This window comes from Rhineura floridana, chromosome 3 (genome assembly GCF_030035675.1).
Source record: "Rhineura floridana isolate rRhiFlo1 chromosome 3, rRhiFlo1.hap2, whole genome shotgun sequence".
Lineage (NCBI taxonomy): Eukaryota > Metazoa > Chordata > Lepidosauria > Squamata > Rhineuridae > Rhineura > Rhineura floridana.
In genome coordinates this window covers 40,749,612-40,768,984 of record NC_084482.1, presented here as the reverse complement: position 1 = coordinate 40,768,984, position 19,373 = coordinate 40,749,612, and the positions used below count along the sequence as shown (strand labels likewise).

Here is a 19,373-nt window from a genome sequence, read left to right as displayed (position 1 = left end):
GATTAAGCAATAGTTCTGTCAGGCTTCATTTATTCAACAGGAAGTGAGGGAGGAGGGCGGAATAGAAAGCCAAGCAATTTTCAAAATTAAAAATGATTTCAGGAAGCACAAGTTCTATGTGAGTTTCTTGATCAAATAGCAAGGGATGAGTGGAGGGGGGAAGTGTAGTTTCAGAATGGAGAGCATAGTTCAGGGGTAGCCAACATATTGCTGTCCAGATGCTGTGGACGCCCAACTATCTTCTTCGACTATTGGCTATTTTGGCTGAGGTTGATGGACACCACCTTGGGGCTACCCCTGGGAGGCAACTGAAATACATGTAAAAATGACCAGATTTTGTTGGGGTCATTATTGGTTTTAAAAGGCAATTTTAACAATGTCTGCTCAGAAATAAGTTGTATCGAATTCAATGCAGCTTACTCCCAGGTAAGTGGATAAGGATTGCAGCCTAAATCTCATTATTAGCACTGAAGTTTAATGAGCTTGTTTCTTTAATTGGTTAGTTTCTACCGCTAAACTATAGTTTGCTCAGTCCTGAGAACTTGGGTGTTTGTGCTATTGTGAGCCTGTCAAGTATATGCTCAAAAGAGGGCAGGAACCTAATTATACGAGGGGTATCAAAGGTATGGCACAAATTCTATATACCCAAGTTAACAAGATATTTGATTTAAAGAATTTGATGTGTTAGACTAAGCCAGAAACTCTACAGAAATCAAGTCCTCTGGTATGTAAAAAGAGGGGTGTTTTGAGCTTTACAGCTCTTTTTCAAGTATGTTTTCCTTTTGCAAGTTTTTTTTAGCGATAACAGGTTTTTCTTTCTTCACTTAAGGAAGTCAACTCAGAGGCATCACCCTACTCAGCTGCCATCTTGCAGTTAGCACCTTTACTCCCACCCCAATACACATCATAGGTTCCACCATATGTAGGCTGCAGCAGGAAGACGGATTCCATGTTAGATTCCTAAGATGGGGATGGAAATGGACTCGCACCCTACTTGCTAAGAAGTGGCCTCTTACCCCAGGCGGTAGATCTTTCTACCTGGTAAAGCTGGCCAGATAACAACACTTCAGATGTGTGCATTCCAAGATTCACTAATGCTCCATGTGTGTGACTCTTAATGCCACATGTATTTTTCTGCCTAAATTTAGTGGAATACTCATTGGCCATCAGACACACCCAAGCAGGCCTTGCCTAAACTGCTGCTGTATTGGACACTTGAGTTGTTCTGTACCCAATGCCAGAAAATATTATAACAAATATTCTTTTGTGGAAAAAGTGACATTGCATCCCAAGGTAAATAAATATGAATGACAGCTGGTATAGCACAGTGGGGAGGAGAGCCTGGCTGGGAGTCCAGAGTCTGTGAGTTCAAATCTGCACTCGTATCTCCTAGGTGTCAAGGGCCAGGTAAAGATCCCCCCCACAGTGAGTGGCTCAGGGGTTATGTGTCTTGCCACCTATGCAGCCGTGGGCAAGCTGCATAGTCCCAAGGAGCCCAGTTGCCCCCCAGCTGGCACTTGGAGACAAGGAAGGGGCTGGCTTGTGCAGCTGTGACAAGCTGAGCAGGCCCTAGCCAGCTGGGGAGGCCTAGCCTCAGAGGGAGGCAATGGTAAAGCCCCTCTGAATACCACTTGCCATGAAATCCCTATTCATAGGGTTGCCATAAGTCGGGATCGACTTGAAGGCAGTCCCAAATAAATATGATTAGCAGTTCAACTTTCAGTGCTTGCTCTCATTCCAGTTCAAGGGACAGGCAGAAGAATGCTATGGAAGAGCCAGCAGCATGCTCTACGGCAGGGACAAGGAACCTGTGTTCCTTCAGATGTTGAACCACCACCATCTTTCCTGACCATTGGCCAGATTGGCTGGGGCTGATGGAAGTTGCAGTCCAACAACGCATGGGAGGGCCACAGATTGCCTAGCCCTGCTCTAAAGTCGAATTCTGATCTATAGCATACGTGTGTTTATTTACACTCTGCCTTTGTTTCTGTGCAACCACATAACAGCGGCCAACACTTGGACCTGTGCATGTTTTAGGTCCTAAAATTTATTTATTTATTTATTACATTTATATACCCCCCATAGTCAAAGCTCTCTGGGCAGTTTACAGCAATTAAAAACAATAAAAACAAATATACAAATGTTAAAACACAAAAAAACAATTAAAATTTAGACAAGGATTCTCTTTGAAGACTTTTCTTCCTAAAGGGGTGCACTTTCTTTGATGGCAGCATAACTGTGTGGATATATCTTCACATGTGCATCTGCTTGTTCTGCTGAAATGAATGAGGAGGGGGGCTGTGCATGCGTGAATGATTCAGTATGGCTGATCTAAGATCAGGGAGCCAGCATAACATTGGCAATAATATAGTTAGGACATCAGGAGACCAGACTGTTAAATTACTCATGTTTATTTATAACAGACCTTCAGCCAGTACAGTACAAAACTTAACAGTAGTATAATCTCCATTACACAAATATGTACTTACAATATATTACAGATACAAAAACGCTTTTGCAGTAAGAGGTTTTTCTTTTATTTAAAAGTGAGTTTAACCCCACCAAAAAAGGGGGGAGGGGAAAGAGCATGACACCAGCAAATCCAATAACAATATACAAATGAAAGCTTGTTAGAAAGAAGAGAAGAATATTGTAGCGGGTTGGGGATATTGCACATATTTTTGTTCTTCATACATCTGGTTAAAAAATATATATATTTACACAAGTTAGAGACCTGGAGTTTTACAAAATTCCTACATTTGTTTTTTTAGGCTCTTCGTACAGGTGAAAGCAAAAATAAAAAGAAACACTGGTTTCTTAGAAATTTTAGAGCTTTGTTTTTCTAAAAACAAACCTGTTTTTTTCATTTTCACAAAAAGGGAGAGCAGGAGGTAAGGTGTGAAGTCTGAAACGGGATTCTTGCTCCCTGATTCATCATAGAAGCAGGTTTTAGAGAGATTCGTACCATTCCACAGTGCAGTAAATATAGTTCAATAGCAATGAGCTGGACATCTTCATTTAGCTCAAGAATACAGGAAGCAGAAAAAAATCTGAATGTGGGCTTTGCATGGAGGCACAAAGGGATAGCTTTACTTTTAAAAAAGAAACCAACACTTAAAATGACACTTCAGGTGCTTTAATTTATCACCGTGGCATCAACTGAAGCCAAGCACCCAAGGGCCATCTTTGGCTTTCAAGAAGTCAGTATCCAACTATGAAAGCTGATTCCCAAATTAACTTGTTGTTGTTGTCAAAGATTCACACTTGTATCCAGAACAAATTGTGTAAAAAATGTAACAAGAAAAACTGCACAAATGTATTTTCTTCCCAATGTTATATGTCAGGAAATCAATACATGCCTCCACTTCTTGACAAATATATGAAGATGACAAGCATAGCTGGTTGCCTTACATTTTAGTTTTCACAGCAATATTAGTCTCTGCATTGGAAACAAATTATGCATCTTCCCAGAATTTGGTCTATTGGTGCTAGAAAAAACTGATCTCATATGGAAAAGATCAGAGCATTGAGGATCACTTCTAGAAATGGAAGGATATATTGTCTTAATGAACAACTCCACACTCTTGACAGCCTTCCCCAACGTGGTGCCCTCCAGATGTTTTGGACTATTAACAGCCCAAGAAAGCATAGCTGTGCTTGTTGGAGAATTGTAGTCCAAACCATTTGGAGGGCCCTGGGTTGGGAAAGACTACTCTTGGGTGTCTGTCTCACAATCTACTCTTCAGATTAAGATGTATTTAAAGTCCTTAGGATGCACTATGCAGCTGATTTACTAAATGGAAAAAAGGCAGATATATATTTCCAGTTCTGCTTAAAAGACTGGTTACATTAAAAACACAGATTTTGCCTAAGTGATTGATCTCTTTCAATGCAAGATTGGATAGTTTGGGGGTTTGGTTGGAGGATTCATCAAATACTGATTTTTTTTTTTGATGAACAAAATAGCGCTTTCCAGTTAAATGTGGTGTGTTGCACAGTGCAATCTTGCATGTGTGCCACAGCCAGAGGTCCACAGAGCCTCATGTACTTAAATGGAAGTGGTCTTTGTTAGACCCTACAGGGATAAATTCTACCTATCAAGGGGAGTGACTGCTGCATACTCTATTCTAGACCTAGATTCACACCGAAAAACATGCACACAGTTGAGTTAAGGAGTTCTTCTCTTATTACTGCTGTACACACAGGTCTGCCTGAATCTGAAGATGTGCAAACAACTTAACTCAGAAATTCAATTCCACTTCAACACTTGCAACTCAAGTGACAAATGTTTTAAGTCTTTCTCTGTATGCATTTATAGGAAAAAGCTAACATGGCAGTATTAATCATTATAGGAAGAATTCTATAAGCAAAATGCAAGAGGAATCTAAAATCCTGACCCATTAGGTGGTTCTTGGGGAGAAAAGTTGATATTCTAGACACAGCTTTTTTACCCACTCACACTCACAGCATGGGCCAAAACAGTCACTGAGTGAGAAGCAAATGTTTTTATGTTGAAATCAGTTTTGAGCTGTTTTGTTACATGTAATAAATGTGCATTAGATTTCTGACATCCTGCTTTTAAATGTCTTTAGAAAAGCCTTCCTGAGAACCCGTGTGTGTCTGTTTTTAAAGGTAGCTAAGAAGCAGCGTTAAAGATACGCTCTCAGATTTCTGGTGGCACAAATGGAACACCTTGAGTTTATTCATTTAACACATTTACCTTACTAAACTACTTGCTTTAACCTGCTCCAAACCTTTGTTTGCAAGATCTACAGCAGAGAAATCCTAACTTTTAAAGCAGTATAAAGTTAAGATATTAAAAAATACAATGTCTAAGGGCTGAATTGTAATATCTTTTCCACTCACAGAAGAGACCCCATAACAATTCTTAGTACAGAACTGCCATCCCTAGAAACACCACTGGGCAGTTTCATTCACACAACATACTTTAATGATTATGCCATGTGAATTGACTCTTCAGTTTAACAAATCACAAAAAGTGCTGAATACTCGTAACTGTACACCTGTAGGAGATACGAGTGCTTAAAAAAATCAAAATCCTTTATCCAAGGGCCTAAGGAATCATAGGGAGTGAGAAGTACAATCCTCATTGAAAAAGACAAGAACTGGACTCTTAAGTCCTCTTAGCAATTTGGCAAAGTCTCCCAACAGGTTTCATTTGTATTGCACAACAGTAATCTAAAGGACAAGAATTTTGATATTCTGTTCCCTCCTCATTTGCTTGAAGCCATAAAATATACACTGTTGGGACCAGCTCAAAATGTCTTCTGAGCCTATAAGATACCATTCATACGCTGAACCCAAGTGGGAGAGTGGAAGGGGAAAGTAGCTTTGAACTAGAAAAGTTTAAAAAGTTTTAGAAGTGTGGCAGAATAGTGGAGTGCAACTATTTAAAGAAAGGTTGTCACCTTCCCGCATCCTATAAGAATTCCTCCAAGTATCCTATTTGATAAGGCCTACCTGACAAGGCCTTCCCAGTTAAGCCAATCTGTCTGGCTTTGGGGGATGGGGCAGCTCAGAAAGTGTAGCATTTCACATCTCAAAAAAACAATAAAAGGGCAAAAATGAACAAAATGTTGCAACTTGAGGTGTTTCTAAGTAGAAAAAGAACAGCCTTTGGTTTATCCCGCAAGGAAGCAGTTTGTTGGGCTGCTGTTATTTTTATGCATTATGGGCATTTACCTAAAACTATAAGCCTTCTCCCCTTGCTGTGTCCAACTAAGACTAGATATACAGCTTTAACCTTACCTCTCATCTCTTTCTGTCAGGCAAGTTGTTCCTGGCAGGTCAAGGTGCTGAGATGAAGGACAAAGCCTTGGAGAAAGCAGACTTGCGAGTTATGCTGCCTCAACCACACAAGCCTTCTAATATGGCAATTGCACTCTTTAAGAGCAAGCATAGACAGGATTTCTGCTTTGACTGGTAGGAATAACTGCATAAGCCTGACAAATGGAGTTATAAATCTAGCCTACCGTCTACTAACAGCAGTGATCTTCAACCAAACAAAAGAATGGAGGTTTCAGCCCTTCATGGTGATCAAGGCTTTAAGACACTAAAGCAGACATAGCAAGGTCCTTCTCCAGGACCTGCATTGCAGAAAACCAGTGGCCCTCTTTGGCACCACTGATCATGTTGCCTGTGAGAAAACTGGAGACTCCTATTACCATGTAGATCTGGGGCAGATGGGTTTTACTGGAAGTTACTCTACATCTCTTTTCCTATGCCAGTGTGGGCTTTTCCATAGATGTACAACACATGGACCTTCTGCCACATGGCTGCTGATGTCATATTATGTGGATGAGTCCAAAAAGTATGCTTTCTCTAAGGCTTTTTACTGATCTGTGCACACCAAGGCAGCCATACCCATGGGGGAGAGTCAACCCCCAAGTTGCTCAGTGATAACCAATTCCTGGGCAACTGACTGGAGAGAGGAAGAAGTCAGGCACCAGAACATCAAGAAGAAGAAACAGAGTGTCAATACCCAACTCTAGTAGCTGCAAGAGAGGTTACTAAGCTGATTTTGTAGAGGCTTTTGCTAGCTTGTTTCCTGTCTTCTATTGAAAGTCCCTTGATTATGTCTCCTAGGAATCACAGCCAACAGGTTTGTGTTTATTTATTCACCCTCAAGGAAGTTGCATGCTTTTGGAGAGAGAAGTCAGTGACATACACTCGCCTAAGGGTTGAGGCTTACACCTTCTAAAACTTCCACTAAAAATGGCTCTTTAAGAGCTAACAGAAGGAAGCTCAGAGGAAGTTAGCTCAGACAACCCTTTTGGAGAGAAGGCTAGGCTGACGAACAAGGACATCAAACATGTCCTTGCAGGAGGGCAACCCAGATTCTTAACAGCTGGGAAGCAGAACATAGCTTTAAGCAGGCAATGCTAAGGTTTCTTCATTGCATCTTGGAAACAGCATTTGCTTTCCTAATGCTGTTCTTCAGTTGAATGTGTAAAGGCAGCACCTTGGCAAACTTTGTATACAAATATTCGCCCCTTCCTTCAAATTAGGTGGTGCTGCAGCTCCTTCATTTTTCACCAGATGCAAAATTTGCCACCCTTTTCTGTGCCCCAACAGAGGACACAGTACATTTCAATACAAATCTGTCATAGAAACATAGAGGTATTGAGTTCTTGGGACCACAGAGTTCCTAGCAGGATACCTTTCTATGCTCCATTTCACAGACACTCAAAAAAGAGGAAATATGCGGTTCTTCCTGACATCACCATCTCCGTGTAACTCAAGTCGTGGCTTTCCTGGCCCCTTGAAAGGGGGAAGTTCCATAATAATATTTTTAGCACCTGATCTGAGGTTCTTAATATCTAACATGGTAGCATGACAGAGATACCAGAACTGAAACCAAAAGAAGCCCAAAGAAACTTTGAATGGAGGAGGAAGGAGAGACTTAGTTATGAAAGACACAAATATCTTGCTGATGTGCACCAGAGGTTTGTACATCCCTCGAAAGAGACAGTCCCCGGCAAAATGTCTTGAAGGAAAGGCGTACATAACAACAAAATAGAGAAATGAAATTAATAAATAACTGCAAGCAGAAAAATTAAAAGCACAAGATAATTTTAAAATCAATAAACAATATTTAAATAACACAGCACAGAAAAGGCAAATGTTATGAACTCCTCCCTGTCTCAAGTTTGTTGGATTTATTTTTAAGTTAGGTTCTTTTTTTAAATATTTCTCTTTTTTAGCCAAAGTCAGTGCAACGGAGTAGAAAAGAAATGAATAGCTCCATACCCAACTAGGACGGGGCACTAGCGATGGGGAGGGAGATTGGGGAGGTGGGGGACAAGAGGGGCGAGAGTTCAGGATTAGCCTACTTTATGCTCCCCTCGCACTATGTGGGAAGAGAACTCGTACCGGTCTTGACTGTGATAGCCGCAGATGTTGCATTCAAAAGGGTCTCTGAAGCCATGGCAGCCCATGTGGATGGTGAACATGACGTGGTCTAGGAATAAGATCCGGCAGTGCTCGCATTTGAAGGCTTTTATCTGTTCCCCTTCATCATTCACCACACGCAGGGCTTCTTTGGCTGAGCTAGGAGTTGACCGAGTAGTGCTGGGAATGATGCCCTCTTGGACTTTTGGGTCCTCTTTGGCATATGCCGGACTTTGCCGGCTGCTGGTGCAGTTCCCAATGCCGGACAGCAGCGGCTGCTGTGAGCTCCTCTCCTCATGGATGCTCTCAGTGTCTGTGGAATCCTGGCAGCCATTGCTAGGTGATACCATGCTTGGCTCCCGCGATGCCCGGTACACAATCTGCGTCCCATCGGGAAGATCCTCATGGCCTTCAGCAGCTTCCCTGCTTCCTGCTATTTCCAACCTGCCTGGGAGAGGCTGGATTTGCGTATAGACAGAGCTGATGACAGGTGTGATCTCAGAGATGCAGTTTGTTGGTGGGAGCCTGAGGGGGCGCAAGTGTTCTGTCCCCACAAATGACAGTGATCCGCCAAAGCTAGTGTCCATGGGGTGGTGGGCTGCCACCATCTCCACATCCTTTTCAAAGCTGGAGTTGACATCAAAAGCCATGTCGGAGAGGCCAAACCGCATCTGCTTCTCTCCTAAGGCAAAGGATAAAGGGTATCAAAATACAAATCTGCTCTACAGTCAGATAATGATCCTATTAGGGATAGAAGTGAAATAGGGTAGGTGGAAACACAGCACTTGGCCAAAATGCTGGATGCAGTTTTTGATATAGCTCTGAGTGTGCACTGGACTGGATGCAAAGAATACTTGGTGTTAGGCCAGGAGAGGAGGGGGGGGTGAAATTTTTACTTCTTGAGTTTATGACTCTATTTAGCACCTATCAATAGATTACTTCTAAAGTATCTGTCACATTCTAGTATAGTTCTGAGCAGATATGAAGCCAAATCCTGCTAATCAGCTGTTCCACAGAGACAAAATGGCCGTAAAGTTCCACCTTAGAGGTAGCTGCCATCTTGCTGCTGGTTGACGGATTCCTTATCTGACCAAGGAGAGAGGCGCTAAAAGCTGGTGAGGTTGGGAACCCAGGCTCTGACTGTCCGCAGAGGAACACCCAAGACAACCTATAACACAGTTGTCAGTGGGCAAGAGAGCCACTGTCCCTTCACTGTCTCTAGCCACCTCCAGGAATCCAGGGGAAGCTCCTTACCCACAAATTTTTGAGGTGTGGAGCGTTTTCGTTTGGTGATGCTGTTTGCCAGTCGGTCAATGAAAGTTGGCCGGTCAGCTGAGGAGTGAAGCATGGAGTCCGGCACAATCTCCAAGTCTCGCATCTCGTCACCTGGTAAGGAAACAGTAATGGGCATTGTTTTTGGCTGCCTAGAGCAATTCTGTCCAATCCTTTGGAAGGGCTTGGACTACGTTGTGAAAGCAACAAGAGATGCTTGCTGAGGGAGAAAAAGTCACACAGCAAAAATAACAAGGATAGAACTCACTCCTAATGCTAATTTTTGTCCATCCCATTTAGATCCTGTTCCCCAGGACCATGATCATTCAACTCATTTAGACAATGTTCTCCTATGCTCATGGTCTCTCTGACTACTAGTCCCCCTACATGCTCTAAACCCAAATTTTCACCTGGACTAGGAATCAGATTCCAGTCCTCGTTATCAAACTAGTGCCTGCTACTGAAAGAGATGAGAGGGTGCTTCATGGGAAGCAATCCATAATTGGCAATATCAATAATATTAATATTGATGATGATGCAGTAACTAAAGCTGGACTCCTAATATATATAAATTATTCACCACCACTACCTAGACAGCAGTTCCCTGCAGTGACTGCAGCACTAAACCAGAAGGGCAATGGACAAACCATATCAAAAAGGAAGTACCAACTAGGGCAGGGATTCTGCATCATGGAAGCTGCCGTGGCGCAGAGTGGTAAGTGGCAGTAACGCAGCCAAAGTTCTGCTCACGGCCGGAGTTCGATTCCAACGGAAGGAGGAAGTCGAATCTCCAGTAAAAAGGGTCGAGGTCCACTCAGCCTTCCATCCATCCGTGGTCGGTAAAATGAGTACCCGGCATATGCTGGGGGGTAAAGAAAGGCCGGGGAAGGAACTTGCAATCCCACCCCATATATACGGTCTGCCTAGTAAACGTCGCAAGACGTCACCCTAAGAGTCGGAAACGACTCGCACTACAAGTGTGGGGACACCTTTACCTTTACCTTACCTACACTGACCTTGCTAGCCTGTTTGGATATTTGCAAAACTTGCCATCTGTAAATATCCTAAATAACTGATGACACTGTCCTTAAGCTTTCCTGTTCCAGCCTGGCACTTACCTTGCTGGCCAGCCAGCGACTGTGGTTCAGTGTTAAGACTCTGCAGGTAGTTGTGACAGCGTTCCTTGTGCTCTTCCAACGTGCTTTGCTGCTTGTAGCTGCGGCCACAATAGTTACATTTGTAGGGCTTTCCGACTGTGGGGGAAGAGACTAAAATGGAAACAAACACAAAGAGTCCAGTAACAATAAAACTCACATCTTTGAACTATCACAGCAACCTATGGGTCAGCAAGACAAGAAGCATTGATGGTCTGCCTGCAGCCACAGGAATGAAAAGAGACAGGCACAAACTGTAAGAACAGACTTAAACAAAAAAAACACAACAGATTTTGCAAACAACTTAGGCTGCAATCCAATACATGTCTACTCAGAATTAAGCTCCATGGGTTCAATGGGATTTACTCCCAGATAAGTGTGTATTGGATTGCAGCTTTAGTCCACTTTATTTTCCTCAGTCATTTTTCTCTGCCTAACTTGAAAAAATGGAAATGGACTGCCTTCAAGCTGATCCTGACTTAGGGTGACCCTATGAATAGGGTTTTCATGGTAAGCCGTATTCAGAAGGGGTTTACCATTGTCTTCCTCTGAGGCTGAGAGGCAGTGACTGGCCCAAGGTCACCCAGAGAGCTTCATGGCTGTGTGGGGATTCGAACCCTGGTCTCCCAGGTCGTAGTCCAACATTCTAACTACTATGTCACACTGGCTCTCTGACAACTTTTCACACATATGTTGAAACTTGTAGTCCTTATTCCTGAGAGGTTTAATAACACTTTCATCACACAAACACTTTGATCATTTGCATGCTTATTGAGTTCAATGGGATTTATTCCCATTCAATCATGCTTGAAAATGAATTGGACTGCCTTCAAGCTGATTCTAACTTATGGTGACCCTGTGAATAGGGTTTTCATGGTAAGCGGTATTCAGAGGGGGTTTACCATTGCCTTCCTCTGAGGCTGAGAGGCAGTGACAAGCCCAAAGTCACCCAGTGAGCTTCATGGCTGTGTGGGGATTTGAACCCTGATCTCCCAGGTCGTAGTCCAACACTCTAACCACTACGCCACACTGGCTCTCTAACTTGAAATACTTGAAACACTAAAGGAAAAGGGACCTATTTCAAAATGAGGATGATCTGCAGCTGAACGGAGGCATCCTCTCTCTGATCGACATTGCCATTATCATCATTGCCAAGATCTAATATATGTGATTTTCTAAGCTTTCTGGTAAGGGGCTCAGATCAGAAGAGCCTCATTAGGCCAAAGGCACTCAAAGTTGGGAGCACCATGACAGCGACTCATGGGGAATTCAGATCATTGCCCACATTTTGTTCTTCCTACTTATTTCAACATTACTGTTTGGAGGGTAAGGGGGCTTTGGCTGAATATCAGGAGTCCCTCACTGACGGATCAAGTACATCTTTAGCTAGATGGTGTGTCAAGAGCATTTAGGCCACCAAAGATTCTAATCCAGTGGTCCCCAAACTTTTTCTCCCATGAATCACTTGAAAGTTGCTGAGTGTCTCAATGGACCACTTAATGATTTTTCTGCCTGTTGTAGCAATGTTAATGCACTTTGCTAGGTACTGTATGATTTTTAATTGTATTTTTACAGACATGCCACAGACCACCTGAATGAAGCTTATGGACCACTGATGATCCACAGATCACAGTTTCAGAACCCTGTTCTAATCACTGCTGAAACTAATGTTGGCCAACAAGCAGAGAAGAAGTGCTGGCCACAGTCTGAATTAGCAGTCAGACCAGTGCCTGATTTCTAAAATGAAAAGTTTACGCATCTTGCCATGGAAGCCACCCCTCATCCTGGTGGTTGTAGTTCCTCAATGGGGAAAAAAAAGGTACACGTTCCAAAAGCATTTCCAATTATTTAATTACAACAGATATATATCATATATATAATTGAGTGTACTCAAGACAGCTACTTTAGTTCTACACATGGTATATCCTGTCCATGATAAAGATGTTCCACAGCTAAATGTTTATGAACATTATAACTAGGCAGACCTGTCGGCTTATTTTAGGCTTGGAGAAAGCTGCTAAATTGATTTAATTTATATTACTTTTTATAAGACATTGCTAAAGCAATTACTTTGCTTAAAGTTCTTGTGGTGAGTGAGCATGGGTTCTAGACAGACACGTTTACAATAATTCCAAAATCCATCTTAGGATCATACCTTTATAAAGGTATTGCCATAAAATGGATTTTGGATCCCACCCCCATGAGCCAAGATGGCTGCTTGTACTTTTGGCTGTGCAATGATGTTATCTTTTCATATACTGCTCGCTCTAGCCAGAAGACCATTTATGGGAACTGTACACACAGAACAAAAGGAGCAGCAACCACCAGTCAGAGCAGTTATTCACAGTGCACTCACACCTCAGCGGCAGCAGCACATGAAATCACTAGTCAGGAACATTTTGTGCAGTTGAAAGATGATGTGGCAGAACGGAACTGTGGTTTAACCTTTAAGCAATTGTTTGCTTCAAGAAAAAAATGTTTGGATAGTGGGCAATATCCACTTGCTGGAACTGACACTTCAAGTTCAATGCTCACCGCAGTGGGAGCCCTCTCTTGAAGGTTGATGTGTTACATAGCTGTGAGAGGTCAGCATGGACTTGGATTCACATATAGGGAAACTGAGTCATCAAAGTGAAGAAATTGCAAGAAAGACAGAATTCAGAACTGCAAGTCCTCTGCCAAATAACTCTTGTGGAAAGGGCTGTAGGTCAGTGGCAGAGCATCTGTTTTACATGCAGGTCTTTGGTTCAGTCCTCAGCATCTCCAGGTAGGGCTGGGAATGTCCCACGCCCCAAACCCTGAAGAACCACTGCCAGTCAGTGTAGACAGTATTGAGCTAGATGGACCAACAGTCTGATTCAGTATAAGGCAGCTTCCTCTGTTCCTAAATTCTCAGTATATTGATTCATCTGTCCTAGTTCCCAATCACCTATGAAGTGACAAAATTAATATAACACACCCTCAGGTTTTTCACATTATTATGGCCTCACAGCATGAAATAATGTAGAGATTTGAGGGGAAGTTGAGAAAGACCAGTAAGCTGCTTTATGAATAAATGGAGATATCAAGCATTTTTTAAAACACATTTATATTCCACCTCAGACTTTGCAAGAGTAAACAGATCAAAGTTTCAAACAAGAGATTAGAATGTCTTTTATTTACTTTTACTTCCTAGCAAATCAAAACAATAATGCATGGGGGGGGGGACTGATGTGGTGGAAGAATCTGAGGGAAATACTGACTTCCTGACAGCAGTTTCTAGAATTACTGAGATACTGTACTACACGTGAAGTATTTTGAACACTCTGAAAGCACTATATAAAACACACTGCTATTATTATTAGGCTAGATTAGATAATAAAGATTCTTCCAGCACTATCATTTCATTCAGATTAGGTATTAAGGTAGGGTTTCTTGTGCTAGAGAGAGAAACTTAAATCCAGGAGACCTGGGCAGTGGGCTCAAATCTCATCAGACTGCCATGGAGTATTTTGTGTGGCCTCTCCCCCCTGGTTTCCCATTTATAAAATGGAAATAGCAGTTATCTCTCTCACAGGGCAAAGACAATAATTAGCTGAGAAGAGGAGGCCTTTCCTGCAGGAGGGCCAAGGGAACAGCAGGAAGCCCAGCTCAGTGGAGATGTCCAGGAACATTAAGTATCAGGTCTGCTGCTGAATTCAGCGGGCAAACAAAAAGTGGGGGCGGGGGTGGGAAGAGGCACAAGAAGCTATAGGAAGGTATTGTCACTATTGGAGAAGGATACTGAATGAGAAGCATCTTGGACACTGAACTAGTCAAGGATTATCAATACCTCGGCACAGACATTAACCAAAAGGGAGACAATAGTCAAGAAATCAGAAGGCTAGGATTGGAGAGGGCAGCTATGAGAGAACTAGAAAAGGTCCTCAAATGCAAAGATGTTTCGCTGAACACTAAAGTCAGGATCATTCAGACCATGGCATTCCTGATCTCTATGTATGGATGTGAAAGTTGGACAGTGAAAAATGCAGGTAACAGAAAAACCAACTCATTTGAAATGTGGTGCTGGAGGAGAGCTTTGTGCATCCTACGGACTGTGAAAAAGACAAATAATGGTGTTAGAACAAATTAAACCAAAACTATCTCTATAAGCTAAAATGATGAAACTGAGGTTATCATACTTTAGACACACAATGAGAAGACACGATTCACTAGAAAGGACAATAATGCTGGGAAAAACAGAAGGGAGTAGAAAAAGAGGAAGACTAAACAAGAGATGGATTGATTCCATCAAGGAAGCCACAGACCTGCACTTACAAGATCTGAACAGGGTGGTTTATAACAAATGCTATTGGAGGTCACTGATTCATAGGGTCACCATAAGTCGTAACCAACTTGAAGGCACATAACACACACAAAAGCAGACAGAGTTTGGCAGTTTCTATGACGACAGACATGTTTGGTTCTTGCCATCCTCAGGGAACCAGACATAAGAGGTGGCACAGGTAATTCAACAGGGCACATAGGATGCAGATGGTGAAAAAAACTGAAACACAGGGAGGGAGAATTCATACAACTGACTTACAACTCTTGGCTTTGGTGTTTAAATAATCTGTCATATCTTGGTTATTGGGATTAACTTTTTTTAAAAAGTGAATGTACTTTCCCCCTCTGCATCAAAAGACTTCCAACTCTGGAACTTGTGACAGATAAAAAGCCTCCAGTAAATAGCACAACCTTGATGCTGCACCAATGAAGGGAGGGGGGAAGAAATCTAATCCTGAGGAAGGTTTGAATAAGACATCTATAAGGCTGAGACAGATCTTTGAATTAAAAATCAGAATTTATTTCTCAGATCAGCATGTCCATTGGCGATCAGGTGTGGCTGAGTAAGATTGTCTTCCAAGATAATTTGGTTGGAAGATGCCTGTGCGTGAATTTGTTTTATGTGGGGAGATTGGTGCACAACGATCAAAACAATCTTGACAGAAAAAGACTTTGATCCAATGGCATGGATACCACGACGACTGGAAGTCCTTTATCTGCTGCAGCCTTCATCCACCTTCACAGTTGTTGTAACATACACATTGTTATCCTCCACCTGTTCTGCCGTTGAGGGCATTCTTGGATTATTCTTTGTCTGGATCCTCTCCCTTGACCTTACTGCCGTGGATGACCCTGCTGGGAGTACATGACTCCTGAAGGCATCGCTCACAGGGTTCATTGGAACACGCAAGCCCACTCACCGCTACAAGGTGATGATCCAGAGAGTGGATCAGCAATTTAGATACTAGCATCCTGACTACAGGATTTCACTATGCCTCTTTACTCTCAGCTAGGCAGTCAACTCTCCCGTAAAACCATTCCTTGAATGATTTCTATGTTCTATAAATGAATATTTATTCTTGTTGGTAGGAAAGTGGCCTACAAGTCTGCTCTTTAATTTGACATTTCTCTCTAAGCCAAAACTCTGCAGTTACACCTAACTGAAATCACCTTCTTTGGGAGAAGATTTGCCTTTTAAAAAGGTAGGATTTCAACATTGCAGCTTCTTGTGGTCTTTTATGCCTCTGAGCTATTGGTACAGACAACTCCCAACACCAAAGAGGAAGGAACTCTCTTCATCTTTATCCTACCTAAGCCAGAAAGAAAGAAAATTGCTCGTGTCTTTTCGTAACATACTGGCTAGTGATGCAAATATTCATGACTCAGTCCAGGCCAAGAAGACCATGGATTGGGGGTGGGGAGGGAATGTGGAAGGAGAAAGAGACCAGGACCATGAAAGCTAGCAGCATGTTTTAAAAATACACTTCTGGGAAGTGGTTAGAGAAGCAAAAGCTTCACCCAAAAAAGAAAAAAGGTGGGGAGTACTGTCTCACTGAACCACTGAAATGTCAAACACAGTTGTGAAGATCAGTAATCCTATATAATGCTTCTTGACCCAACTGAGACACAAAGAAAAACTGAACTGGCAACAGAAGTGTTCTAGCAACTGTCCATGTCTTTAGTGTAGCACCCACCCTTTGGAACTCACTGCCATTACATATCAGACAGGTGCCTCCTCTAGTATCCTTTCGGTGCCTGTTGAAGATGTTCCTTTTTCTAAATGGATAATTTTATTCAAGGTGGTAGCTGTATTGGATTTGAATCAGTTTTATATGTGTGTTGTTTTAAAGTGTGTGTGTGTGTATGCACACACACACACACCCTAATTGTGATTAATAAAACAAAGCTTTTTATTGTTCTACCAAAACGTTTCGGATTCCACCTTCATCAGCTGCTAACCTACAAATGCTGTTACCAAGGTGGCAGTTATAGAGCTTTGAGGATAGAATGCTCAGAGGACCATGACCATGAAAGGTCCTGCAATATAATTTATGTCATCGAATGCAAAAGACCAGGATGTCATATCCAGTACGTAGGAAAAACTACAACTGACCTACGCACATGCTTCAGAAACCACAAATCGGCAATCTTGACAAAAAAAGTGGAGCAACCAGTTGCAAATCATTTCAATACTGACGGCCACAGTCTGTTGGACTTTTCTATAACAGCTATAGAGATGCCAACAGATCCAGCAGCATTGACTAAGAGGGAGAACTTTTGAATAGTCTCTCTTGACACATTGGCACCACATGGCCTTAACCTGGAGGTTAACATTACTTAGCTTGTGCAAATGAAGCCCCTTCTGAGCATTCCATCCTCAAAGCTCTATAACTGCCACGTGGTAACAACATTTGTAGGTTAGCAGCTGATGAAGGCGGAAGCCAAAGCATTTTGGTAGGACAATAAAAAACCTCCATTTTGTTAATCACAGTTACGTGCATATATTTTTAGGTGATTAATGGAATCTTTAAAGGGATCCAGAGCAAGGTTGAGTGAAGTTCTGTTTGTTGCTTGCAAAACTCTCTCTCTCTCTCTCTCACTCTCTCTCTCTCTCTCAATAGATAGATGGTTTGTTATATATATGCAGTTGTTCTGTATATGTTTTTATTCTATTGTAAATTGCTTTGGGATGCCTCATGGGAAGCAATTCATACATGAAAAAGATTTGTAAGTGAAATATTATCTTCCCATAGGAAGCCTATTGAAAACTTTTTTGAGAACCATTAACAAATATCCACAGCCAAAACTAAACTGTATTGTGTACTATTACATGCTGGCCCCAAGGACATGGTAGAACCATCTGAGACCCGCTGTAATGGATTTGCTAGGCACTTCCAGGATAAAATCTTTAGCATCCGCCACTCCAGCATTATAGCAGGTGAATCAAGTGAGGTATCCAGAGCACAGCCTTGTCCTGATTTCTTGGATGAGTTTCAGTTGGTACAGCTTGAGGATGTTGACAAGGTGCTTGGACAGGTTCATGGAACCACTTCTGTATTGGATTCTTGTCCTTCTTGCCTAATAAAAGCTAGCAGGGATGGAACAGCCGGCTGGGCCAGGGAAGTCATTAATGCCTCTCTGTGAGAGGAGGTGGTCCCTGGCTGCCTGAAAGAGGCAGCACTGAGACCACTCCTTAAGAGACCCTCCCTGGACCCAGAAAATCTTAGTAACTATAGGGCGGTTGTAAATGTTCCATTCCTGGGCAAGGTCCTTGAACAAGTGATTCCAGGCTAGCTCCAGACACTCTTGGATGAGACCAATTATCTGGATCCATTTCAGTCGGGTTTCAGGCCTGGTTTTGGCATGGAAACAGCCTTGGTCGCTCTGTATGATGACCTTTGTCGGGAGAGAGACAGGGGGAGTGTGACTCTATTGATTCTTCTTGATCTCTCAGCAGCTTTCGATACCATCAACCATGGTATCCTTCTGGGAAGACTGGCTGAGTTGGGAGTGGGAAGGACTGCATGGCCGTGGTTCCGCTTCTACTTGGCGGGTCGGCTCCAGAAGGTGATACTTGGGGAACATTGCTTGGCACCCTGGATTCTCCAGTATGGGGTTCCACAGGGGTCAGTTCTGTCCCCCATGCTGTTCAACATCTACACGAAACCATTGGGTGCAGTCATCCGGAGCTTTGGAGTGCGTTGCCATCAGTATGCTGATGACACGCAGCTCTATTTCTCCTTTTCATCTTCTTTAGGTGAGTGTCAGGCCCAGGATGTGACTCAGGAACCAGACCAACCGCTGTAGTTAATTCGTGTTTTATTAGGGTAATGTCCAAACAAAGACTGCGTTTTCTCATGAAGCAATACAGGGATACAGGTCCTGCGGCATTGGGAGAAAGTTGACAGAGCAAGGGACTTCTTCCCGCCTGTTCTTTAAGAAGGGGCCAAACGGGCGCGCAATCTTTCGCTCCTCCTTAACTGCCCCTCAGGTACTGCCCGCCTTCCCCCCTTCTCTCCTGTCTTTTCAGCTGTCTGCGTGTGCGCGGTGAGGGGGGAAGCATCACCCCCTCCTCTTCTGAAGTTTCCGATTCCAGGATGGGGGATAGGGGAGGGGCTGATGGTAAACTGCCTTCCCGCTTTTCGGCTGTGAGCAGCCCTCCCTCTTTCCCCTCTTGCTCTGAGCCTGAAAGAGGGGGAGGCGTGAGAATGTCCAGGGAGGGCTCAGGCTCCCCGTTGCTAAGCGACCTTATCACTGGCAGTTCCTCTGTTTCGTCTTCGCTCCAAAGGGGGGAAGTTCCTCCCCCTTCCCTCTGCCATCCATCCGAATACTCTTCTCCCAACTCTCCGGGATCCAGCTCCCCGGGATTGGGACCCCAGCTCTGCCTTCCGACACCATCCCCCCTCCTAGCCTGTGCCCCCCTCCCCTTGTCTGGCTTGGGACGGTGGGGAAAACGTTGATGGAAAAGTTTTACCAATTCTGGAGCATGCACATCAGCTGCATCTTCCCATGATCTGTCAGCCACCCCATAGCCTTTCCAGTGAATCAAGTACTGCAGCTTGTGGCGTCTGATCCTGGAATCTAAGAATCTCCTCAACTTCAAACTCAAGCTGCTCATTTACCAGGAGTGGAGCTCCGGGAGGTTCCTCCGGCCGTAACTCACTGGGAGGGGCGGCTTTCGTTAAGAGGGATCGATGGAACACAGGATGTATTTTAAACGTGTCAGGCAGC

The 19,373-nt window shown here is 43.2% G+C and overlaps 1 protein-coding gene across 10 annotated transcripts in view; it reads right to left on the bottom strand.

Annotated features, from left to right (window-relative positions):
- Positions 1 to 2,395: 2,395 nt before the first annotated feature.
- The window catches only part of IKZF4 (IKAROS family zinc finger 4), a 78,172-nt gene continuing 61,194 nt past the window's right edge, over positions 2,396 to 19,373 (bottom strand). For all 10 annotated transcript variants that reach the window (XM_061615486.1, XM_061615489.1, XM_061615496.1 and 7 more), the window contains 3 exons: positions 10,302 to 10,451; positions 9,166 to 9,297; positions 2,396 to 8,593 (listed from right to left, as the gene is read on the bottom strand). In XM_061615486.1, coding sequence (XP_061471470.1) covers positions 7,845 to 8,593; positions 9,166 to 9,297; positions 10,302 to 10,451 — 1,031 coding nt within the window. In that variant the 3' untranslated portion in view covers positions 2,396 to 7,844. The remainder of the gene's footprint in view (positions 8,594 to 9,165; positions 9,298 to 10,301; positions 10,452 to 19,373) is intronic.